At 39.1% G+C, this 26723-nt stretch overlaps 1 protein-coding gene across 3 annotated transcripts; it reads right to left on the bottom strand.

Annotated features, from left to right (window-relative positions):
* Positions 1 to 2387: 2387 nt before the first annotated feature.
* On the bottom strand, positions 2388 to 26717 carry GANC (glucosidase alpha, neutral C). 3 transcript variants are annotated; one of them, XM_058851962.1, is made up of 24 exons: positions 26542 to 26717; positions 25393 to 25455; positions 24121 to 24229; positions 23476 to 23603; positions 22785 to 22967; positions 21938 to 21983; positions 20521 to 20587; positions 19098 to 19194; positions 18326 to 18506; positions 17302 to 17455; positions 16675 to 16910; positions 15522 to 15648; positions 14505 to 14584; positions 13512 to 13655; positions 13037 to 13133; positions 12554 to 12655; positions 11825 to 12068; positions 10053 to 10117; positions 9447 to 9523; positions 8134 to 8208; positions 7607 to 7720; positions 6963 to 7075; positions 5361 to 5464; positions 2388 to 4468 (listed from the first exon to the last, which is right to left on the bottom strand). In XM_058851962.1, the coding sequence occupies exons 1-24, from the start codon at positions 26568 to 26570 to the stop codon at positions 4359 to 4361; spliced, it is 2745 nt and encodes a 914-aa protein (XP_058707945.1). In that variant the 5' UTR covers positions 26571 to 26717; the 3' UTR covers positions 2388 to 4358. The 3 variants fall into 3 exon arrangements, with proteins under 3 accessions (XP_058707945.1, XP_058707954.1, XP_058707963.1); XM_058851971.1 differs by lacking the exon at positions 24121 to 24229 and having other exon boundaries at positions 26542 to 26679; XM_058851980.1 differs by lacking the exons at positions 15522 to 15648; positions 16675 to 16910 and having other exon boundaries at positions 26542 to 26675.
* Positions 26718 to 26723: the final 6 nt, after the last annotated feature.

Below are 26723 nucleotides of genomic sequence, written 5' to 3'. Positions count from 1 at the left end.
GGGACAAGCTTTAACCGTGAAATCTAAAAATAACTACAGGCAAAGAGAGAGGAAAAATGAGAGGGGAGGCATGAGTGAGAAGGTGTCAGTCTTCTGTGCAGCTTGTGCTGAGGCCAGGCATGTTCCTGGGACGGGTTCTGTGTGTGGGCTGACTCCTGGTGCAAGCAGTTCATCTTTTCCTTAAGTAGAGGGAACAGTGGAACTGGAAGCTTAACTGCTGGCTTGGGAACCTTATGTACGAAGTACTGCCAGGCAATGGTCCTGACACTACTAAAAGAACTGTTGTGCTTGACTTGTTTCTACTCTTTGTGGCAGAAAAGATATAGACAAATTTTTACTACTAGAAAAGATGATCAGAAGATGTTTCTAATAGTGAAAAAGGTGCTATTTGATGGTACTGAGGTCAGGTCAATACCTGCCAGCTGGGTTTGGTTCCTCTGGACAGCAGCTTGGCAACACTAAGATTCACTTTGTAATAGCTACTTCCCATGAAAAAAGCAACGCTTTGTGTAGGGGCTGAAAAGTTATAGAGCCTAGTGTGGAAACTGGGCCACTATGTGTGTGTTAGATATACCAAAGTTAAAGGAAACATCTGAGTCTGCACATATGTTTTTTCACACAACAGTGGGATAAGGGACAAATTCATAGCCTCTGTGAGTGAAAATCTAAACACATATTGCTTTTCTCTGTAACCCATTTCTTTAAAAGGTGACAATATTTATACGTCAAGAAAAGCCCTGTAATACCTTCATTTTTATTTTTTTTAATTGGGAAGTCTTCAATCACAGGTTGACACCGATTTTATTTTTGCCTAATGACACTCATTTCTGGCTCACATATACATTGCTGACCTTCTGGCCTAGGGCTATGGCATTTTCCAAAGCACTGATGTATTTTTTTTTCCTCAGCCATTTGCTCAGTTTACACACTTAAAATCAACAGTAAAGTGGACTAACTACAGTTCATTAAAGGAAACTTCCCTGGAGAAACTTTTAAACAAGGTAATATATAGTTGGCAAACTTGACTAATCTTTAGGAATATTAATCATCAGTCTTTTAGGCCATTTAGGTGGCCTAAATCCTTTTCTTTTTATCATGAATTCAAGCCTTCTTGCACCAACAGGGCAATTGAAAAAGACATACTCAAGCAGCTGTGAAAATAGGAATGCAATTGCTTTAGGGTGGGTTCTTCAGATGCAGAATTGATGACTTCCTCATTACATTTAGATGCAAGGATTGCAGGTCTCATACTTGACACTACATTGCAGGACAGCTTGGCAGAGCCACGTGTTACTCTTTGCAGGATACTCAAATAGTGAGATGCAAGGGCTTTTCACTGCACAGCTCAGCACAGTGCACATTTGGCAGCCTGTGCATGTGTTTTTTCCTTCGTATTCTCCCTTCCTGCCCAGTATACCAATGCACCTCTTATATACAGAGCTCAGTTTCTGGAAGAATTGTAGTGGTATGGCATTTGAGAAACTCTTTGTGGGCTGCTGGGGAGGATCATGTGAATGATCAGCAGTGGGTTTGTTTGTGGTTTTTTTTATTGGCATGGTCAGCAAGCCTGCTGCTACTGCTAGAGCTAACAGATCAGCCAGTGCCTGCATACGGAATGGCAGGAGGACATGCACTTCTCACTTCTACGCCAATGTCATTATTTAGGTATGTTCAAGAGTTACACCTACTTAAAATACAATCTCTCCTTTTCTTGTTTCTTACTGGACAGATGGTTTGTTATGCAGGTTTCTGATCTTTTTTACAGGAATTCCTAGTAAAAGACAAATGGTATCTTTAAATAAACACAATTTTCCATAGAGGAGAATGGATGTGCTGTCTAACACAAACAGCAAAACAAATTCTCAGGAATTAAATCCTGTATATGATGGAATTTACTGCAAGCAGAAGTATCCAAATAGCTGACCTGTTCAGACAGTAACAATGAACTAATCTTTATTGAACTAATCTAAAATGTTAATATTGCTATTTAATTTGTATGAAGTTTTCTCTCCAGTTGTTTTCACTAATTGAACCAAATTATTTCTTTTGTAAAGATATACTAAAAAAATTATTTCTTCATTTATGGCATAAATATATGGAAAAATATGTGAGTTACTACAAACAGCAATGTAAACCATATTTGAAATTTATCAGATCTAAAGACACAACTGCTAAGATTTTCAGCAACTAATTGCTACTGAGATCCACAGACATTAGGAACTTCTTACCACTGAAAATTTGACCCATGAGTATTTACTATGATTCAGATATCTTGCTGAGGGCCAGAGAATAAAAGCAAGTAATTCACTTTAACCAGAAACCCTTGGAAGACTACTCACTAGTGATTCTTAAAAGTAGAAAGAAGACTGAAAGGAAAAAGGCATGTAACTTGCTTCATTATTACTTTATTTCACTTTCAAATCTTAGAAATAGCAGTGAAAATATTTTATTAAATTTCCCAAGACAATAACTACATGCTGTCAGAACCACTGCTATGCTTAAACACAGTGAGAATTCATCAATAAAGGTCAGAAGTTGATAGAAAAATAGGGTCTGTTTGTTTTCACAGATGTAAAAGATCTATTTGCTGCTGTTCTACCTGGATTAACATGTTTGCACTAAGCACAACAGTATTTATGCTGCCAGTTCCTGGAGTGGAGGCTCACACTGTCTCCTCGAAGGTGCTGACAAATAGCTCTGCAGAATAAAAAAGAAGGAAGCTAAGGGTCTTGTGTGGAAGAAACTACACTTGAGTAGTTAAGAGCAGAGTACTCACAGTTTGCTCTCACACTTGCTATTCCCAGAAATCTGCCTTGCAGAGGACAAACAGCAGCAGGTGGGAATGACAGAGGGGATTAGCAATGTTACGTTACCTTTAACTGTCAAAAATCCTTCTCTGTTTCCTACAAGTTAATCTACTGATGTTTTTAGAAAATACCTTCTTATCTTACTAAAAGAAATTAAATGAACTAGAAATCCAGAAAAAACAGAGACCCAAGTGATGGGTCTTATGTTCAGGTTTGACTCAAAGCAGAACTGATTTCGAAATAATATAGCTGACAAGCGCCGCAAATGGAAAGGGTAAACAAACCCTGTGGAGCAATGGCAGCCTGTGAAAAGAGATGTCTAATACAGAAAAGCCTGAGGGAACAGGCAGGATGTAATGGATGTTGGGACCCAGGATGTCTCTGTTTTGCAAGCCAAGCAAGCATCAGAACACACCAGTTCTGTTTGCAGAGATGGTGGGAAAAGAAGGCAGGGGAACATTAGGCCGAGTTGTAAAAGAAAGGAGAAATAACCATAAAGTGGGATTTCTGAATGCAGAATTAATCCCATTAAAATTAAAATTTGCTTCATAAATGCCTAGCTCAAGTCTCAGCCAGATATTAAAAAATAACATGACTAAAACTTATGTAAAGGAAGCCAAAATTTGGCAGGACTTGGAAGATGTGGAAAAGCATAGCTCCTTCACTGGGCTGGCTTTAATCAATGACATCCAATCATCAATGCCAATTCTTTCCTAACAGAAAACTTTTTTTTAAGTAGTACTTGCAGATGGAGGGGAGCAGTAACATGGAAAATGTTTTTGTGTGAGTATAGCTGCTATCCTAAGCCAGTACTGCACCTATGAAGATCTGTGCCTTTTTGAAATCCAGGTTTCAAAGCTGGCTGTTAGGAAGCCTTCTGCACCACCACATTACTGTCTTCTACTATTGCACAACTGACTGGCACAAGCTACCCAACCCTCACCTCCAGTGCCTGAGCTGTTTGGTGAGCCTGCTGTTTACTTTCCTGTGCCGACCAGCTAATTTTGAATTGTCATAAGGGCTGGAAAGCAGAGGAGTTTCTGATCACACTGGCTGGCTCCTTCTGTGTTTGTTTTCAGAAGGCAGCTGGCAGGCAGAACTCTAGTGATAACCTCTGTGTCTGTCATATCTGCTGATGCTGCTTGTTGAACTGGCCCAGATCTCCTCAAGTGCTCCAGTCTCTGAATAGTAGGATTTTCAAATACTTACATGAAGGCCTGTGCCAACAAGCCACAGTCTCGCCCCATCAACTCATAATTTTTTATTGCAAGTGAAGGCAGAACTGAAACTTAATGCCTAACTGAAGCTAGCCTAATGCAAATAGTATTTAGCTTATTTCCCCAAAGATACAATCCTAGTGCTATTACTTTTGCTGAACAGAAAAATTATCCAAGTCCAAATTAGTGCTTTAAAAGAAAAATTGTAAGAAATGTTAGTTTGGGTGGGTTGGTGGAAAATATGTTTGTTGATTCAACTGGATTCAAGTGCACATCTGAAGTCCTCCCAGTTTATTTCTCCTCAGCCTCTCAATGACAGAAGTTGCATCTTCTTTCAGCTGATACAGATCTCCCAGTCAGCATCAACACTCAGGGCTAAGTTTTCCAGTGTCAGCACAGAGGTCTTCGTATCATATGTGAAAACCACTTCTGTTTTTTTCCCATCTGAACAGGACAAGAGAGTTTGCTATTTAATTTAGGAAGAATCCTTCTGAAACGCAGTTATATGTGACCCTACAGTTTTTAGTTCTGACTGTCCCTACCACTGGTGGAAAGGTTTGATTAAAAAACAAATGTAAGTCAAATCTTCCCAGCACACACATATGAATGCAGTGGAATAAGAAAGTAACTATTTTTTTCTGATGTTTCAAACTATGGTACATCAAACTATGGAACTACTCAAGGATTTTTCTGCAAAAAATAACCCTGGTTTCTGCACAGGTGTTCCTCCAAGCACCCTTGACAGGTGGAGGCAGAAAGTCCATTTCCCCATGACTCTCAATGTGAAGGGACATGTTTGGAAAGCAGCCATAAATCATAAGCCCTTTTTGTAGCTGCTACTGCCTATCCATATGGGATACCTCACAACTTCTAGAGATCTCCATATAGTCAGGAACTCCAGAAATTTTGGATGGGCATGGAAACAGAAGAATAAATATGGTTTTGTCTTCAAGTTTCCTGTTCTAGACTAGGCAGGTTGACAGATTGAGCAAATATGCCTTCATTTTAAATGCCATCTCTGCTGATGTTCTGTGCAGGACAATGTTGTCTGGACACGTTCATTCCAAACCACTTTTACTGACACATTTATCATCTTTCAAAGTCTAGTGCTCTTCAGTTCTGCATGTAATATTAGTGGTGAATAGTTGCTGGTTCCTTTCACTAAATTCTGTCCTTGATATAAAAAAAAAAAAAAAAGTAGCAAAGGAAACTAAACAAAGAGGCCTCCTGTGTTGTAACACTTCTTTGCAGACCTGTCAGTTTGACACCTCTAGTGAATGGCAGCAGAGCAACACAATTTCAAAAATTTGTAGTAAATTAGAAGTCGATTCCTTACCCTTGAGACTGGCTGTCACTGAAGTGGGATGCTTTCCAAATCCCAGAATAATCACCCGTTCAACTACACATGTAGTGTGGTACTGTCCACTTTCACCTATGCAGCTGCAAAAAGAAAATTATTTCATATACATTGATTTCTTTCCATCAGTATAAGTTTAGTATCACACAAATATTATTACTTCAGTCTCATCCTGAAAGCTCCCAATACTGGTTTCCTTTCCTCTATTTATCTTTCTCTTAAAAACAAGCAAAACTTGCTCCCGTTGTCAGCTGATTTTTTCACTGTGTATCGGATTTCACAGTCAGAAGAAAAACAGTTTGAGAAGCTATTTTATGGCAAAAAGCACGGCTTTGAGAACCAGAAAAGTTCTGGATTTTCAGAAACGAGTAGTTAAAACTCCTAAATATAAATGTAAAGCTAATTTTAACATTTTTTTCAAGTAAGATATTTCAATCTGAGACAAAATTATGTTTAATTTTGTAATTAATTTTTATTGAAAAGCTCTAAAAAAACCTCAAATCAAAATGTAACTTTTTTTAATGAAGAGAATATTATATCATTCATCTCAAAATTACCTTTTTTCCAACTTCCAGCTTTGCTAGCAATTTAGCAACATTTTTCCTTCCCATCCTGAATTCCTGAAAGCTGAAAAGTTTTTCAGATTTCATATTCCAGATAAAGAGATTTGAAGTACACTTTTAACCACATTATACAAACTAAACTAGTTTTGCTCTGAGTTAAATTTTGTAGCTTTAGGACCAGCTCCTGCATATTTTTGAAACTTGAAGGACTAAAAACTGCCTGCAGAACAACATTTATGCACTACACACCCCTCTGTGCAACAAACCTCAATAGTAAAAGAGTTACAGAGGCATATTTGGCATCTCTTCCTTATGAACAACGAAGGAGCTCTTTGGCTTTTAGGTTTTGCCACTGTGCCTTTGCAGGTGGTATCCCCTTGTGCCTCCTTTTATTCTTCATGCTAATATATATGGTGAATTTGTTGATTACTTTGAGAGACTGCAATGGAGTGGTTTTGGTTTGAATATCTCAGGTTGGGAGGGATACAAGAATCAAACCCAACTTCCTGCTCCCTTCCACGACTGCCTAAAACTAAACCATGTGACTCAGATCATCGTCCAGTTGTCCTTTGAACCACGAAAGGCTTGATTCCTTGACCACTTCCCTGGGGAACACGTTCCAGTGACTGACTGGAACAGCAAAGATTATTTTAGAAAACAAATCTTAGAAAATACAAACACTCCAGGTGCTGCTTACTTGCAAATCTCCTGATTTATCTGTTCTGTCTCTCTGATAGGCTTTACTCTAATGACTTTTCATTGTATTTGTGTCAATATGCAGAATCTTGAGTTTGACTAGACTGAAACAATACAACTCGGTATTTTATGTGTTACTGCCTTCAGACCTGTGTAGAACCCTGTTTACCTCTGCAGTTTTATGACAGATTCTGCACACTCTCGGACCTCACTAAGCAATAGCTGAGGCTAATAGTGCTACATTTGTAAGAAGGCCTCATGAACTAGAACAGGCATTTCCAGTGACAGCGTGTTGGTGGCTTTTGTCTATAACTGCTGTTACCTGGAAGAGAGAACATTCTTGTGGAAAGTGAATTTCCGATACAGGAACTGTTTCTTGTGGAGATATTGAAATGAATGCCCATCATCTACGTAGAGCTCACCTATGGCACAGGCCTGTGAAACACACCAGATAGAGCACAAATTAACAGCGGCTTCTAATGTTGACTAATGAAGCTGTCTAACTGTATCTTATGCTTCATATCGAAGGTGTGTGTTTATTTTTCCTTAGCAGCTTGTATCCCTGGAAGGCTCAGGCAATCCAGCTCTGAGAGTGCTGGACATGCTGGTTTTGTAAACTGATGCCATGTGTCACCTCATTATTAGCAAAGACAGTTGTAGGAAGCTCCCTCTCTGTGCCCAAGACGAAGTTTGTGGCCCGCTCATTCTCTGCTCCTTCCTCCAAGGGACTAGACAAGGGCTGAAAAAGGTCAGAAAAATGTTCTGCCTCTGCTCTGCTCAGATAATCATGCTCAGAGGGGACAGTGGAGGAGAGGTTTGAGTCCCCTCAAACAGCACAAGTGGAGAAGAGCCATTGGGCACTCAAATGTAAATGCCATTGAGCTGACTGAACAGGTATCAAGGGCCTACAAAGATCAGATGGAGTAGAAGACATCTTTGTAAAAAGGGAATGCTATCCCAGAGTACCTCTGTATCTAAGGCCACGTGGAGTTCATAAGAAATATCTATCATCCATTCAGTGGATTTTCCAGCTGTGGTCTTCAGAGGTATCACAGTGCCCCCCCGCTGGAATACAGGAATCTGCAAAAACACAAAGCCAGAGCAGAAAGGTTCCCATACTCTGATAATGTAATTTTAACAAGGATCAGAGATAAAAAAAGTTTGCTCCAAACTTAGAAGTAAACTTTTGCCACAAATATATAAAGAAAATTATTCAACTGACAATGGGAATAGTAGTAAACTTCTGTATGTATATAAGCAAAATAATTTCCGTTGGAAAAACAACCCTTGCATCACCTCACTTCACCACCAGGACACAGCAGTGCTCAATCTAACAATAAAGGAGATGGAACTTTTATACAAAAGCTATTTTAGATTACATTTCTACAAGGAAATTGAAGTGTCACTTTTCTGATTCTGAATATTGATGAAACAAAAGCTTGGTTTTTTTTTTTTCTGCTCCATGAAAATAGCATTTTAAAACAAAAACATACATTCTCCAGTGTTACTGGGATCTTCACTGTGCCTACATCTTCCATTCGCTTAAATTTTCTGAAATCATACCAAATCTAGAAAAAATGAAAAGAGAATGAGCATGACATGTATGACAAGATCTGTTCCCTCTGCTGATGCAGTTACTCTCCTACTTAACCTGTCACTATTCCAAACAGCCCATTTGATATGCAAGAAAAAGCATTTATTTTTAAAATAAATGACCTTCTGGATGAAAAGAATAAATTAGCATTTCTTCAGCACAAATATAATCAAACCTTTGATACAGTTTAATGTAGAAATGTCTGCCCAATGTCTTGTATGTCTTAAAGCATCTGGAAGTGCAAAACAATTAAACACTTTTTAAAATTTATTTTTTTAAATCTAGTTCTTCAAAAAGCATATTTATATTGAAGTGAAAATTAAAAACAAAGTTGCTAATAGGTAACAAAAGAGAGCTGCATCTGAATCTCCCATGCACCACACTTGCCAGCAGGTTTAAATGCTTTAAGTGTGCCAAGCACTCAATTGCCACAGAGATCTTGACAGAAGTATTTTCTTTAACTTGTCTGGAGAACCTAGTCTGTTTTTCTCCTTCAACAGAGAAGAATTCCAAGTGTTCTCAGGTGCATTAGTGGAGTTAGAAGGCTCTGCATGGTCTCATACACTCCCCTTTGCTGCTTACTCTCTAGAGTCTCAGGCTTCCCCTTAGCAACTATTTTCCCCAAATCATTTCCCTTCCTCTATTTCACAGCTCCTGTAGCCAAATGTTCTTTGTAGGAGTGAGGCACTGTGCCATCCTGCGGATAAATACCATTAATTCAGAGAAGAAGTGTTCTCTGTATGTGTCAGTGTTTGCTATACATGTCCCAGGCTACTGAGGCTTGTCTTTCCTTGTTAAAATTTCCCCTCCCCACAGTTTCCCTCTGATTTTCTTCTGACCTTTCTTCAAAGTAGCCCGTATCCCCACATAAAATTAGAGGTTTAACCCAAAAAAAAACCATGAAAAAAGGAAATTGACAATGTAGGGAAGCTGCTCACAGTGATTGATGAGACACAGCAAGCTTTGAAGGGAGATTTAAACTGTGGGTGACTTGATATTTGTGCAGCAGGTCTTGGAAAAGCAAGAAAGTAAATTTACTGTGAGCCAAGCAAGCAAGCCATCAAGATGGAAGGAGGGGTTCAGAGTGGCACAGCATGGCCAGACAAGACTTGCCACAGCAGTAGTGCTCAGCAGTTATTAGATGGGGAGCTGGAAGGCTTCTGCATAAAATACTTCTTTGGGAACAGCTGAGCAATTCATATACATCCTTACCTCCTCTGGCCCTGGAAACAGAACTGTCACTGTCTTGGCCTCTTTCTCTGTGACTGGATGCACCAACAAAGCATTTCCTGGAGAAAAACGTAACCACAGCTATGTCAAGGCTGCATCTCCCCAGAGCAGAACCTGTGCTCTGGGGCTGTCAACTTCCCACAGCCATTTCAGGAGCTTGCTTGGGCGTGTCATATGCTTAGGTTCACTTTCTACTGAAGAAAAAGGCCTGTGTAGTGGAGTGATGGCTGACTGACTTCAGCAGCCAGCCATACCACAGTAAAATACACTCATGTTTGGGTAGCAGTTGTTTACTAATGCCATTTTTGAAGCAGACTGTGATCTTAGCTGCTCCACTGAACTTGATGTTCTAGGTCAAAACCAATCATGTTTTTTCAAAGTGACTAGTGAGATACAACTGAGTTTTTGCATCTCCTATGTCCTCTATTTTCAAAATGAGGTTAAAACTAGGTCACTTAAATAGGTCTCAAGTTGTATATTCAATTATAATTTTTTTAAGTCTTAGGCAGCATTTTTATGTTTTCTTTTTGTCATGCAACACCTCAAAAATATTTAAGTCAAATTCCAGAGAATAAGACACCTGCTTACCCAGCATATACTCATTTTCCACATCAAAAGTTTCCATTTTCTCTGGAAACTCTATCCAGAGAGACCTGTAGAAAAGGAAGATAATGGAATTCAGTTACATTTTTCCTCTCCAATCAACCTGTTCAAGTCCTTCTGGCATTTTCAGGCTCCATTTTCTCCCTCTTTTACAAGGCACAGTTACCAAGAACTGAATACAGGGCAAGATCCTCTTTTGTGTCAGTGACTCATAGTGCCCCTCTGATACATTGCTGAGAGTTCCCAGTACAGCATGGGTTAAGACACTCCAGTATACCTATCTTTACATCTGTGGCCTCCTTTTCTTCCCTCCTGCCTTCTTCCTTACAGCTTTGCACTACATCTGCCTTCCTTCTATCAAAGGAGAGATGGATGAGCCTTTGTGTGCTTGTCTACCAGCAATGCTAGCCCCTGATGAGCTAGTCCCTGCAGCACAGTCCTTCCTGCTCTCCACAGCTTCCTGCTGCTTTTATAGCAAGTCTCCTCCTGGCCACACCTGAAAAACCTGCACCAGAAGCTCATTTTCAGTCTTTCTCAAAAAAGGGTAGTGTAGCAACCATCTGGTTACGGACCAGGAGTTGTATATTTAAAGTTTGAGAGATTATGACAAAAATAGCTTGTTAAGAGATGGGGTCTGGGTTTCCTTACACAAAAGCCTGGCTCACCTGCTCACTCACAGGCATCCACCACTGCAGCCCTGCTGCTCATGTGCTTGCTAATGAGACCCTTTCCATTCTGCTTGTCTCTATGAGAAGAATACACTTCCTCTCTAATTCTGTACCTACTGCAGCAAACTTAACACAATGGAAGTGTGATTTAATACTGTGGGCAGTTGGCATGTCCACAAAACCTTTATTTCAAGAAAGACAGAAACCCACTGCCTATGTCATTGCATAAAACAGGTGCATTTACACCTACATATGTGCAGACAGACACCCACACTGTCTGTAATGCAAATCATCTTCAAAACACAAACCACTCAACCCTTGTCAAAAAAACCTTTATGTTTTTAAAAGTTATGAGATATATCTGCATAACAAAATATAAAGGCAAATGTGTGCAAAAGAACATTCTAGGGCAACCTCAAATACACAGATTATAATCTATACCAGGGAGATTAATGCCATTCATCTCTTCCTGAAAGAAATACTGAATTCAGTTCCACAGAGGTACATTTTTAAGAGGTTAGAGAGCAACAGAACAAATAATTTATTTTCTACTTTAATTTCTGTTCTAGATTATTAAATTCTCGACTAAAAGAAACACTATAAGGCATAGTGCAGAAAAAAAATTATAAAATTATTAATATTAAATAAGATTTTATAACAATAACAACTAAGCAGTAACAAATATTTTCATGAGAGGCAAAAGGGCATTTACATTTCTAGGGCAACAAGTTCAGAGTCCGTTAAGCACTGTTTTATGTACTGGCTGGACTACTACGTGATGGTCTTTATCATGATGAAAAGTCTGAAGTCCAGACTACTTTAAAAAGTTTAAAGACTGCAATGTATTTATTGAATTAGTGTGTTCCAGGTGTCATTTGGGAAAAAACTCAAAACATAGTTTTCCTCCGACAGCCCTAACAAAGCTTGCAGAATTCATGAAAAGAGAATTCAGTATGAGAACTTTTGTGTGGTTTTCTCCCTTTTAACAGTCAAATAAATAATTACAAAATTAAGAGGTGGTAATTTAACTTCCCTTCTCCAAGAAAGCTCCTGCAGATACCCTCTAGGCCTCCTGACTCATGCTCTTACCTCATGACGGGTTCGGCCGCCGTGTGTGCCCGATAGAACAGAGTGTATAAGTAGGGCAGGAGGACGTAGCGCTCTCTAATGGCTCTCCTGATGATCTGGGTGTTCTTCTCCCCAAAGAGCCACGGTTCGCGCCGTTTGCTCTCCATGTTAGAGTGACCTCTGAAGAAGGGCTGGTAGGCTCCCGCCTGATACCAGCGAACAAGTAACTCTGGTTCTGGATCTCCAATAAACCCTCCCACATCAGCTAGATATTGCGCAGACAAATAAAAATACACAGTTTTGGAGGTTGCTCAGGAAAAGGTGAAGCTCTCCTCTAACAAACATTCCAAGTGTATAAATCCATGCATTTCACTGTTCTGCTGTTGGGCAGCTGCTTGTCCAAATAAGAGTAAAAAACTGGTGCAACAAGTTATGCTTTGAAAAAAAAAATCTCAAGAGAGGACTTGAAGGCTAAGTGAGTGATGTTCCTAGGGACACAGGACTGTCACAGAGACGCTGTGAACAGAACACCACCTGAGGACTGCTGCTCCAGATGGGACACAAACACTGCACAAAAGTTAGTGGAGAGATGATGGTGAGAGGCAGGTTTCAGGCTTCCGAAACCAGACTTAATCTGTGAAACCACCTGGAAATGCACAGGCTTGTTGAGCTTTCCACCATCTTTGTTGAAGTCTACCTTGGGAATACAAGCTTGGTGGCACCAATTATGCACCGTGAGAAACACATTACCTCCACAGAATGAAATCCCTGCCATGTTGATGGTAAGAAGCATTGGAATGGATATTTTCAGGTAACTCCAGTCGGCTGTGTTGTCTCCAGTCCACACTGCCCCTGGAAATACCCAGTTTCAGCATTATGCAGGAAAATGGAATTATATCTCAGTTTATGTTTGCAGTTAAGGAAAGAAGACAAGAATAATCATGAACTACTTTGGAATTCCTGTATGTTGCACCTTTTGTTTTTTCTTTACATATGCATGCTCCTGAAACAGGCAATAAAAGCAGGTATTGGTTTGTTACAGGACACAGGTTGCTGTTCTACCCTTGACTCATAAACACCTTGCCAGCCTTTCCTGATTTTTTTAGCCACTTGCACTCTTACAACCTTACCACATCAGTATTTCTAAGCCAGTTTCTGTGCTCTCTAGACCACTAGCCATCAAACTTAATAGAACAAAGCAGCAAGGAAGGCATCCAGCTAATCCTTACTCACCATACTTCTGCGATCCAGCAAAGAAAGATCGTGTGAGTACAAATGGTCTCTCTTTTCCTGAAGAACGTCTGATGAGTCCTTCTGCAGTTGCCATTTGCTGAAAATCATGAATAGGAAAGTCAGGAGGACAAACACTTTAATTAAGGCACTTTTTGACTTTTTAGCCCTACTAAGGCAGAAAAACAAAGACAATTCTGTACCCAAAAATAATACCTATTATTAAATTACATGTTCTCATTAGAATATATGTGAACAAAAAGATTAAATAGTCACAGCCAATATAATTTACATTATTATGGTAATAGGGCACAGATGATATCACATTTTCTTGTGACCAATCACAGTTTATTTCAAATATTGCAATATCCAGCAGAGTTTCAGGCATTGATGAAGGTTATAGAATACCTACTACTGAAGTACCACATCACACATACTCCATGAGAACAACTGCTGTTTGTGTCTCCAGATACTCTACCTGGTAGAATCCATAGAGGTTGTGTACTTCCCGGTGCTCCCAGTTGTTGTAATGCACAGCATCCTTCTGCATTGTTAGCTCTGCCTCCTTGAAGACTGAAGGCTCATTCATATCATTCCATACAAAGAGGATATTAGTGGATGCCTGTGACACAGGGTTGCAATTAGGTCATGACAGACCCAATCCTGTGACTTTGAGTGTTTATCTCAAGTGGGTGTCAGGCCAGTCTGGGGTATGAGTAGAAACAGCAGCATAAAAGCAAGACTTGGTAATTACACTTCTCAGGTCACTTGAAAGCCCCCAGTCATTCATCTCATTCCTCCTAGAGGCCCTTCTAGTCAGGGTAGCAGCCTGCAAGCTCACTTGATCTTTCCAATTCTTACAAAACTCACTTTGCTACTCCTGCTTCCTGGTGAGGGAAAAGACAACTATAAAACAGCCATGAGGAAAAATCAGAGAAGGCCAGACGTAAAAGCTGTAGAGGAAAAGCAGCATGGGAAATATCTACTATGTATGTCTACTAGGGAAGTGGTTTCAACAACTCTACTGCAAACCAAAACTTTGGAGCAGGGTGAGGGGAAATGGAAGTGTGCAGCAATGGTCATCCAGACACTTCCAGCACTAGGCAGGAAGGTCAGGATGAAGTGACTGAGCTGTGAGAGTGCACTCCCACATCACTCCTTGTGTGCTATCATGGTAGTAAAGGCTGGAACAGCAGCAGCTGTTTTAGATTATGGGTTCTTAAAATGCCTGCAGTTCATCCCTCTAGTGCTGCAACTACACTGCATGTGTTCACTGGTGGCATATGGGTTCCAGCTGTCTCAGCAAAGGTAAGCCCATGGAGAAAATCCTTCTGTGGTACTTACAGCTCATCAAGATATTTTCCTTTACACTACAATAACAGAGCTACAAAGGCCAACAACTAGCTTAGACAGTATCTTCTCTCTTCCCCTTTTTCAAGCTTTCTGGGATATGTAGCAAATAAATACAAACCTTGTACGTTTTGAAGGCAAATTGATCTGCATACCATTTTCGCACTTCAGGATTGGTGAAGTCTGGGTAACAAGAGGAACCTGTGGATGTGGGAGATCAAATTATTTACCTGATTTTAAGAACATTGTCTTTGCACCTAAATACAATGGCCTAAAGCTACAATGGTTTCCATAACAGCAATAATGTAGTTGCTATTTTTTCTGAAACTAAAGGTCAAGAGCAAATTCCAGGCTGACTTGGAATTCAGAACACCTCTTGCCATGTTGTGAAAGGTCAACACACTTAAGGTTCAGGAGGTCTGAAGCTCAGCACCATTTAAGGATGACTGCTAGCAGTTTGAACTAGATTCACATGTGAACAAGTAGTCAGGGAAAGACAACACTGCCAGTATTCTAAGCTCAAAGAGAAAAGTGTTATGAGAAGCTGAATAACTACATCCTGCCATGCTAATAGAAGTTGTAATATGTCCTTGATTTTTCCTATAATCATTCCTTTGCCAGGATTGTCTTCCTGTCTGGGCTTCCTGTCTGTAAAGAAGGGAGACAACCTCCTTTGCCTCCCTGCAATGAGATTTTCTCATGAAACAATGTATGTCAAATCACTGTATTACTATTGAATCAAAGTCTTCAGTATCAGGGTTCACTAAATTTCATCCAGCCTACATAAGCTGTGCTCACTGCAACAGACCAGGCTGCATTTCTGTGTCCAAGACAGGTTGGGAAGAGAAATAGCTGTTCTGATCAATAAATCTTTTAGTTCTTGGCACTGGCACTATCTGCACATCCAATAGATATAACAGAGGCAATCTATACAGCTAAGGCAATGAGGACATGATTATACCAACTCCCCTCCAGTATTACAAATGATATTAATTTTAAATTATTATTATAATTATTAATATTGACAACAAATGCAAGCAATATAAGAATTTAATTCTGCTTCCATGAATCCAAATGGAACCATTCTGCAAAATTTTAAAAATAAACAGCTTAAAATATAAAGATGGTGTTTTTTTACCTGGCCAACTGATGCCCTCAAAATCTTGCCCATTTCTGTCTTTCACAAAATATCCCTTTTCTTTTGCCTGTGCATACAGGCTATATGAGGGATCAACCTTAATATGAGGGTCTACAATGACCACAAGCTGCCAGGATAAGAAAATAAAAGCATCATTAACATCAGCTGTGCTTAATAAAAGTAAGAGTTCAGTTTTGATAAAAGGCAGAGAATGACTTCATCTCAGGTAAAGAAGAGAGCTGTGTCCCTAGTTTTAAAAAGCAGATACCAGGTTCTTTATATACTGTGTTAGACATATATACAGGACCTGAATTTACAAGGAGTGCACGAACTCACCCCTCTGAAATAAATGACAAAACCCATTGATAAAAGCAAGTACCCCAACCTCTAAAATCAGTGTCATATTCATGGGAATGGGAAAATACCTGACTTCCGTGTTCATGTGCCTGCTTAAATACTTTAATACTGCTTTAATACTGTGGGCTGTTCACAGTATTAAGTATTAATTAGATGCTTTAAGACATCTAAATTCATTTTAGTTTGTGTAGCATACAGAAGCAATGGGTATTGTAGTTTGTAGTTTATTGTAGTTTACACTCTGCTGCAAAGCTGAGAAAGCACTATAATTCCATTTGAGAGATTATAAAACTTGAATGCCATTTCAACAATCCCCTGTTCATTGACTTTTGGCAAAGATCAAACATTATGCAATTCTACAACTCAATAATTCCAAGGAAAATATTTTAGCTGTAAAAACAGAAATACAGGAACACAAAGAAAAGCTGAAGCAACCACAAAAACTATCAATGGTGAAAGCCCATGTTAAGAAGAAAATCTTCTGCTGTGTTCATCAATTTCTGTGTTCATCAAAGACAGCACCAAGCTGCTTCTGTAAGATGGAGTTTTATATGGGGCAAATTTAGCTAGATTGTCAGGATACAAAACAAACTATTAAATAATAAAATGGTATGACGAACTGAATTAAACAAGATAGTTTGCATGCTGGAAGCATCACCAGAGGGTAACCCTGTCTAATTTAATCTGTTGCGGTTCACCTGTTTCCAGTATCTGAAATACCCTGCTTAAAGCTAGATTGGGTAGATTCATACCACAGAGAAATGTTTTCTTTCTTTCTTCCTGCATTATTATTTACCTTGCGTTTTTTCTTCCTGAGATGCTCTTGCATCTTTCTGGGGTTCTGGAATTTCTGTTTGTCCCAAGTAAAATACCTCTTTCCATCTGTGTGCTCTATATCCAGCCATATGACATCATAAGGAATGTCATGTGCATCAAAGCCAGCATCCACTGCCTTGACATCTTGCTCATCCTCATAATTCCACCTGCACTGATGGTAGCCCAGAGAAAAAAGTGGGGGCAATGCTTGAGTGCCTAGAAAGAGTATATGAATGAGGAGGATAAAACTGTCAAGAAATTCAGTCTTTCCACATTATAATGTGGCCTATAACTGTCTTGGTAGTGACTGGCAGTTCTAGCCTCCTGTGTTTCACTTCTTCATCTAAGGGTGCAGTTGCAGATAGCAGTGGTTATGCTGGCTTCTCAATTAGAGCCAAGTTTGACCAGCTGTGAATGCTAGAGAAAACAAGGACAGAGGCCTGTCTTCACAAAGCACAAGCCTTTGATATACACACAGCAGTTTGGGAACAACTGGCCTGCTGCACACAATGGGCAAATATTGACCTGCTCTTTTGGCTACAGCATGTTCCTCAGAGAATCTCTTGGGCAAGTGTGCCACTCTGACTCAAATTATGTGAGTTAGTACCTGTCAGTTGTGCAAACTGCTTGAAGGTATCAAATGCAGTGGGTCCCATCAGCAGGAAAACATCAATGATCCCACTCTCTGACATCCAGCGTACGTCAGTTAGAGGCACTGCTCTCTGCTTAGCAGTCTCTGCAGCAGATCTGGATGGAGTGTGCTTAGAGAAGGAAAACGAGGCAAACCTGAATATCTCTCTCTCTATCAAACTACTATTTCATGAAGAGCAAAGAAGAAAATACACAAACTCACTAACACATACCTGGCAGGTATTAGGAATATACACTGAATGTTTCTTATATATCCTTCACAAATCCTTTACCTTGCACACCTCTTACAAAAAGTAGAGTAATAGGTAATGAGAAAAAATGGGTAATGAGAGGCAAAATAATTAAAGCATTTCCATAAGACTGTGAATTTTCTGTAGGATCTTTGAGTAATATCTATACTGTGAGTTAAAAAAAACCCAACAAAACAAAACAAAGAAAAAATTAGCCACATAATGCAGTTCTGGAAAAGCAAGATTTGCCTTTTTGTCATTATTTCAATCTTAACAGAATTCATATGTTCATATTTCAAGACTGAGTTCTGTTCCTGAACATTTTATGTTTCTTCAAGGTCAATTATATTCCACAGAAGAATGAGCCTGCTAAGCAGAAATCTGTGGCAATTCCAAGAATTTAAATGCTCATAAAAATTTCTCAAATCCAAGTGAATGTCAAGATTTTTGTCCACCATTTTTCTGCCTTCTACATCCATCTGTGTAGATTTTTTCCTATGTATTTTCTCTCTGCCTCCTCCTGTAGACCTGTTAAGATACAAGATCTATAACTTGGCTCTTGAAAGGAGATATCACTTTGTTCTTTTAGTTTAATACAACAAATTTAGCAATAGAGAGGACAGGAGGAAGAGACTGACAATTTTTCATTAGTGAGCAAAAGATATACCTCCAATAATGCTATATTCCTGTTGGCGCTATCCTGAAGTGTTTTCTTTTATTATTTAATTCTGAGGAAAGTGAATAACTCACCTCAGCTACTGCCTTTGTACTAATATCCACCAGTGTTTCTGAAGAGTTCAGCCAGAAGATCCCTGAAGTTCTGTTAGGCTTGTGTGCTAAGAGAAGGGGTATTGAACCATAAATGCCTATTTTTTCATGTATCTTGTGGCCGAAAATATCCAAATTATATAGCCGGTAGGCATCACCATCACTAGGACAAACAAACAGATGTGTTTGTTACATGTAAGCATCTTGCACTAGGCTAGTTTTAACTCTATTACCATCCCACTAAACCTGGTGAATACTCAGTAAGTGCTCTGTGTTCTGGTCTTTTGTTTAGCATCCAGAGCTGGATTATGAAATATGGACTGCTTAGATTACTGCTTCTTTGCTTAGGTCCTCATTTTCTGAAGCAAACAAGATTTCTGCTGCCAGTGAGACTACTGTGCGCTTTCTTTAAATCCTAAAATATTTCTGAACTCTCCCATCCTCTCACAGAATTGCTCTTTTATGACTTCTGCTAAAACATGACCAATCCTGCAATTCAGAAAAAAACTGCATGGAAAGTTAGGAGAGAACAGAAAGGGCCATTCATGAAATTGCACACTAGGGAAAGCAGAACGCCTTACTCCACATGGACAGGGGCTATAATTCAGTTTGCTGTATCATTAAACTGAAATATACACTACATGATATACATATCTCAAGCTCTTATCTGCATTAAATTATTAATACAGTGTTATAGTTCTCTCTTACAGAAGACACAGCATTCAGTAGGAATCTGACACCTTGACACCTTTACCTGGTGTTTTTAAGAAGAAGTGTTTCTGTGTGTTGTGGTATTCCATAAACATGGTCATATCCATGTAAAGAGAAGTCCATGCCTACAGAAGTAGGACCTGTGGGAATAATATTAAATTATGAGAATGAAGAGTTCTTAGGCATATCTGAAAGGAATAAAGCAGAGCAACCTAACTGGATAAACCAAAAGAAAATAGGTTTTAATGTTTCAATGATTAACGCTTTCATGCTTCCTTTCAACTTCAATTATTACTTCTGTTCTACAGAGGTAATATTTGAGCAGATTTTTTTGTATTTATTTTGATTTTGAATTTCTTAAAAAGATAAAATGAATCACTTTAACAGAAAAAACTACAAATCCATGTAATCACTTCTTTATTTGGTAGTGAAACTACTTAAAACTCGTGTTTCTATCCCAGTACCTAAAAGCCAAACTTTGCAGCACAATGGACTACAGAATCTGAATTGTCTGTTTCCCACTGTCATACTATTGAATCCAGAGCAACTTTTGGCAGGTGACCAGAGATCCTGCAGACTGACAAGCAGCAGCTTCAGGATCACAACCTGACCATATGGACTTTATTCCTTTCACATGGAAAACAGAAAAACATGATGCTGGCCTAAAACATGAGAAATAGCATGAACAACTAGGGCAACAGCTTCCTGCCTCTGTGTCTTCACTGTGAACTGAGGAAGTTTCTGTCACTGAAAGAAATTGCTTTCAGACTTCTCTCTTCCTACTGGAGCTGCTGGGTAGTGCTGGTTGCTATAAAAGTCTGCATGATAATGGTAATGGACAAAGCTAACCAACTTAATTGATATAGAATACAACAGGATGGACAGCAGTTCATCATATTTTGGTAATTATAATTTAAAATGTGTTTGAGCTACCACTTTTACGTGTTTATAAACTTTGTCTTTATCACTTCAGATTGCTCACTATTCCTTTTTTTAGTCCACACATAAAAAGTTTCTTTGTGGCAATTATTAATGCTTAGATATCATGATTTCTGATATGTCATGAGAATAGACTACAGGTGAAATCAATGTCAAGTACTAATACTAAAAAAAAAAAAAAAGAAAAAGGAAATAACGTATTATATACAATATATACATGTAAAGTCAGACGATGCAGATAGTGTTAATGCTGTGTCAGAAATGGCATACAGTGAGTTGATGAAATGGGGCACATTTAACATTTTGTTCCCTCTTAAACAGAGATCCAATGAATATTTGCAGAGCTTTTGTCAAATTGTTACCCATCAATGATTTCTGATTAAAACAAAGTTAAGGCAACTGAAAAGCAGGAGCGAGTGGAACATTGACAAACATTAAGCAGCTAAACAGAAAGCAGACAGAAATATGAATGAACATGGGTATATACAAAACAGTAAAGCTGTTTTCAGAAGTAGACTGAGACTTACCATGAGCTTTGATGTCTAAGAAATTGCCAAATTTCTCTTGCCAGAGACCTAGATCCTCTTGTTTTTCCTGTACAAATAGAAATAGCTAAGCCTAGCAAATGAAACTGCTCACATCATATATTTCTAAGAAAAATATGTTTATTCACATGAGATTTATACTGCTTTTTTTTTTTCCCCCACATATGGCTAATATAAATAAATCAAAAACACAAATCAGATTCAGCTCCAGGAATTTACACTGAAGAACTGATGTGCACATGTTGTACACAAGTAGTCTGCTACAGCATAAAAGTGATATCTGAGGACTTGGATAGAATAGCCCACTTTGGAAGGGACCTCAAAAGATCACCTGGTTCACCCTTTAATGGTAAAGGGAGCCTTGATGAGATTATCTAGCAACCTGTCCAAATAAATCTTGAAAACCTCTCATGATAGGGACTATGCCACATCCCTGGGAAGGTTGTTCCAGTGAGTGATTAGTCTCACTGGGAAAAATGTGTTTCTCCTTGATGTTTAATGAATTTATGAAATGCATGGGTAGAACCAAACAGAAAAAAACCCATACAAACAGAAACCAACCCACTTCCCCAAACAGTAAAGGTCAGACAACAGAAAAAGCTCTTCAGACACTCTGGAGTGTCTGTAACTGATACTTTTAACCTCCTTGTGTCCTGTAATTCATTGTTGTAGAATTTACACTTCTTGCAGTGTCTTCTCTAGTTTTCTGTTCTACATTCATCCCACAATAAGTAGATGTGGCTTCTTGCAGCTGTGTGACTTCCCTGGCAGAAATCAGAGCTCAAACATAAGCATGCTGAAGGCAGCACAGCTCCTGCCATTTCTAGCAGGATAGCAGAGTAAGCAGCCATCTGTTCTGCAGGAGGCTAAAATTATACCACAGACACAGCTCAGCCTCCTGGGAAAACTGCTATGTGCCTCTATGCACTGCCAGGACCTGGGCTATTTTAAGAGTGAATTTTATTTCTGTATTAAGCCTGAAGGTATGTGGAGACGTATTTTGTGACTGTTATAAAAAAGAGTCTTGTTCTTGTGAAACTCTATTTGCAATGAACAGGGAATTTGAAAATACCAAATATCACCGCAAAACTCCCTATTACACATCAACTTCAGATCAAATAAGAGAAGAAAAGTAATTAGTAATAAATTAGTAATAAAAAGGCTATAAAAAAAACCATTTTTGTGCTAAATCTACCTGACTGATGCCTTCTACAGACACAGTAAAACACATAAACCTTCCTTCAACTATGAATTTATAAAATATTTCACTATGTTATACCAGGTCCTTTTTGAAAGTTATTAGACTGTATTCGTAAACATACTATAGGGTAAAAGGAACATGTGATTAAATTTTCTTTTATAAAATATTCTTGCTGGAATTGCAGTAAGTATGTGTTACCTTAGAGGAATCATTTGCTGCCTCCTCATTTTGTACTGTAGGTTTTCTAGTGAAAACAAATACATAGAGATAATCAGTTTATTGTTAACATAAGCAAGGATTTCAAACAGAAAACAGCACCATGTATTGCTTTATACATTCTGTAAGACTTGGTGCACACTTAAAAATCATTTTAATATTCAATGCCTTAAAATAACCTTCATTCAATACTTGAGTTAGGTTGACTTCTTGGCCTTTCATGTTTACTTTTACTTCTATCAGCATTTTACCTGCCCAGAAGATTCTCACTTCTTTATCATTCTGCTAAGGGCTCTCTGTTAATTTCAATGTTTGAAATGATGCTCAAGAGAGACGCTTGCTATGCCCACATTTTAATCATGACATCACATAATCATGACACTGAGGATTTTCATCCTTACAGCTCTTTGTAGTGTGATTAACCTATGACATTTTGTAACTAGATGGCACGCTGCAAGTTGAAAAAAAATTGACTTCTAGTGAATAACACTTAATTAAAGTGTACATTTAGTGAGAAAAAACATGGAACTAATAACCTTACCATACTACCATCGCTAATTCCCAAGAAAGACAAGGGGTACTAGGATACTTTAGTGTTTTGCAGAACTGGCCATTAAATGAGGTTAGAATTTTGCACATGGCTGCTGCAAGGGATTAAAGCAGTCTGCAGCTAATTGGTCTAAAATTTGCTTGTTAAACTTCCCCTTGTATTTACTGTACTTACGAAGTAAAAGAGAAGTCATGTTTCAGTGCATAAGAGCTTAGAATTGTTTATCTTCAGCTACAGCACAACCAGTATATACAGTGATGTGACAGACAGATGCTGTACCTGTCATTGGGAGGAGGTTGTAGGTGCTCAAAATACAACAACCCATTGGAATTCATGCTCATAACAGTCTCACCCTTGGACTGCAGCTCAACTTGGAAGGGGTTTGATGTGACTTGAAGCTTGTAGTCCTCATTAACACTTGAGAGTACCAAAATACCTGCCTCCTTGTGGGATATGAACAGTCTGTCAAATTAAAAGCAATAACAGCTTTATATGAATCAGCAGCACATGAAATCCACTGTGACTAAATGACAATTGATAGAAAAGAAGGGCTAAGAATATCTGCATATATTACACCTCAAGGCTAATGTTGAGCCAAAAAAGGCCAGAAATACATGCTGTGCTCAGTCTTCACTGCATAGTGCAAAAAGTGGCTACAGAACTGCCATGAAAACTATCCAGAGCTTGCATTCCTTTCACATTCACAGGTAATGCCTTAGGTAAAAAAATTTTGCGTTGTAAGAAGTAGGCTATTTTCTGACTGGGTCAAACAGGCTCGGGTTTCTTATGTGTATGACAAAACTTTCTCCTAAGTATTTAACGTGATCTTTTGAAAGTAAATTAACCACGTGCATTTTTTTTTCTTCCTGTAACAACTTTACATTGTAGAGAGACAACTGTACTGTAATACAAAGGAGGAAGCTGTGTAAGATATTAAGGTTCCTCTTCACTTAAATCACCCATCACTTACCTCTTGGTGGTAGGTTCCTTTATAAGAACATCAGGAACTTTGTATCTTGCTCTGAGAGGAGATGCCTCATCGATTTTAAGCCTGAAAATATTGCCTTCTATTTCATAAATTTCTACTTGGAGAAGAACCTGTGAGCAAACAAACAGATAAATTTGTAAGGATAAAAATACTTATTTTTAACACAGTATCACCAAATACTTACTGTCTGGAAAAAAAGGAAACATGCCTGCTTTCTGATTTAATGCTCTTTAGCATTGTTAAGAGTAGAAAATCATCATCCATATGAATTTACACCAGCTAACTCCACCCCTTTGAAGAAGCAATGCCTTTTAAGCAAACTCTTCAAGAAACTGTTATCTAGCATTACAGAAAAAGAACTTATTATTTTGAAGTAATGGAGAAAACTCTGAATTAAAAATATTTTTCAGATAAAAAGTGTTCTATTCAGAACTCTTTTTTTCTTAAAGCCATTAATTTTTTTTTAATTTAATGCTGATTAGTAAGGACATATTTAGGCTGATAGTTTGCATTATCTCTCAAATATCTATCACTGAAGAATCTCAAAACCTGCAAACATTGTCAGTGTTGTTGACAATATTCACTGCTCTCTCTGTAAGCATCCTCTTATGCTATGTGGTATCTCACCTTATTCTCCTCATGAATGATTTGGAATTTGACATTCTCATCACTTAATGTGACTGAATCCAACAACACTCGATACAAGGATTTTCCAGGATGTAGAAGTTTCTGACGCCTGTCAAGACAGGAAATTATTTTTGTTCTCCCCAGTTCTTGTAGCTTAAACCATATAGAGAGACATAATATTGTCAGAAATGTTTACTTAATATTTTTGTATTGAATTTTTTCAAATAAAATTATTAACACTTCAAGTCAAGAGGTCAAATGAGATGTCAGAGAGGTTCAGGGGTTCACCCATCACCACTCTCTATGGGTTTTTTATAACAATAATAGTCTTAATTCAAGTGTCCACCTCTTAGCTGTGCAGTTACATTGTTCTTTCATTTATCCCTGACATTTCAGTTGAATAATCTGTTTTTCCATTTTCTGTCATATATCCCTCTAACTCTCCAATGAACACCTTCTGCATTCTGGGGTGATGAAGCAGTGGGTTTGTAACTTATAACCTCCAAATAAATAATTTCCACCAAGTAAATTGTTTCTCAGTAAGTCAGATGACTACAGAGCTTTGACTACAGTTTTTGGCCCTGATAATGTTTTTAGGTCAGAGATCCTGAAATAAAGGCTGTTTCAACTGTTTGTAGAATTCTCCATGCCAAGGCCAGGTTTTATGGACTATTTGAAGGTGTCTTGGAGGCTACCCTAGAGACAAACTTCTTCATTAATAAACCAAGTATGTCAGTGACTAATTGGTGTAATAATGGGCAATAATTTCTTTCAGTCAGCACAAGAAATAACAGAATGGAGGGAAGAAAAAGGTTGAGAGCAGAGTTAGAAATGGGATGAGAAATATGACTTAGCATAAGGTTAGCTTTAAGAGACTAGTGAGCTAGAATTTAGATTTGACACTGAATTCTGGCCAAGGCTCAACAGGACTGTAATCACACATGCTATTGTCACAGACTAATGATTTCCTTTGAGTGTTTTTGCTGCTTTGAACTACAGATAGTCAAGAGAACAATTAAAATATTGCTAGGGCTTTGTCAGATGAGAGGACTGATCCTTTTGAACACTAACAGAAGACATTCTGGGTATAAGATTACACATTTTAAAGCCTGCTGATTACTGCTTGCTGATAGGTAAGCAGAATTCTCACCTTTGAAAAATAAATCCTGAAAGTAGCAGATTTGCTGTGATTAAAAGTCTGTGTGTAATTACTTCTTGTATCTTTTACTATTAGTAGATTAAAAATAACGACCACACTACAATTCTCCATACCTGTAAAAAGCAATCTGGTTGCATTTCTTAAAGTTGCTTTTGTCCACAGCCTCATCTTGGACACTAAAAAGAGCAGATAAAGGAAGTGTTTAAATGTGTCCATCAAACACCTGCAGAATGATCAGATGATGGGGGCCCTTTTCAAGTGTGGTCAGGATTAAAGACAGTGCAGAAAACTCTAGTCCAACACAAAATGTGATGGAATTTAAACTACTGTGTTTATTACATGTTCAGTTTAATGCTGAACCATTTCCTTTTAAACTCTGAAATTTCGAGAAATTACTGAATCTATGACTAACAGAGCTGCATTTCATCATAGCTGAATTCTTATGGGTTTGCATTTTGAAGCCAGACATCCCTCTTCAGTCATTAAATTTAATTACTATTTTCCAGTAATAAGAATGGAGAAGTGGGGAGGACTGGCATAAAAGAAGAAATCCTGCACCCTTTTCTTCTACCTTCAGTGGGACCCACAAAGGAGGGAGCCTTCTGATGGTCCTGCTGACAGCTCTACATTATCTTTAGGCTGGAAGTAAATTTTAGATTTATTAGATAACAGTAATTTTTTATTTGTGTGAAAGAAAATGGGCTGCCAGTAGTGTCCATCATCCAAATATTTTCCAGATCATGCTTGGTTCAGATGGAAAGGAAAATGTTATTAATTCTGGCAGATAAAGCACTGATGCTTATGCAATACTTACTAACTACACACATGCAACACAGGAAATGCGGACGGCACCCACTGAGGCTCAGTCACAATTACAAGTCCTGGATTACTATTTGAGATCTCATAGTGACCATATATTTAGATCACTTAGCCCTTCCCATTTTTGCTTGAACACCCGTACGTCCTTTTGGGTTTTGCTCCAAGTTCGTGCGCCTCTGTCGGCGCACTGAACGCGGTGCATCCCGAGCTACCCCTGGCGCTGTGGATCCGCTGGCTGCCCCGCTCCACCGCGGGAAGGCTGTGCCCGGGCGCGGCGGCGAGGACACCACCGGCACGGTCCCGCACTCCCGCCCCCAGCCCCGACCCGCTGGATGGGGCCGGGTCCGCGCCTCGCCGCTCCCCGCGGACACCGGCCGAGACACCCCGGCACCAGCGGGAGCGAGGAGAGGGGCGGCCGAGGAGCGCCTCCCGGGCTGCGTTACCTGACTCCCCCCGGCGTCCCCGCCTCCATGGCGGAGCTGCCCCGAGCGACCCGCGCGGAGAGACGGGCTGACAGCCCGCCGCGCCAGCCGGGGAACGCCGCGGGCCCGAAACGCGACCGGGCCGGCGAGTGGCACCCGGGGGCGGTGACAGCCCGGGCCGAGCGGGGAGCGGCTCCGCCCAG

Source organism: Poecile atricapillus, chromosome 1, assembly GCF_030490865.1.
Source record: "Poecile atricapillus isolate bPoeAtr1 chromosome 1, bPoeAtr1.hap1, whole genome shotgun sequence".
NCBI classification, from domain to species: Eukaryota; Metazoa; Chordata; class Aves; order Passeriformes; family Paridae; genus Poecile; species Poecile atricapillus.
Note: the sequence above shows the minus strand (reverse complement) of the source record. Positions and strands in the feature narration are given on the sequence as shown.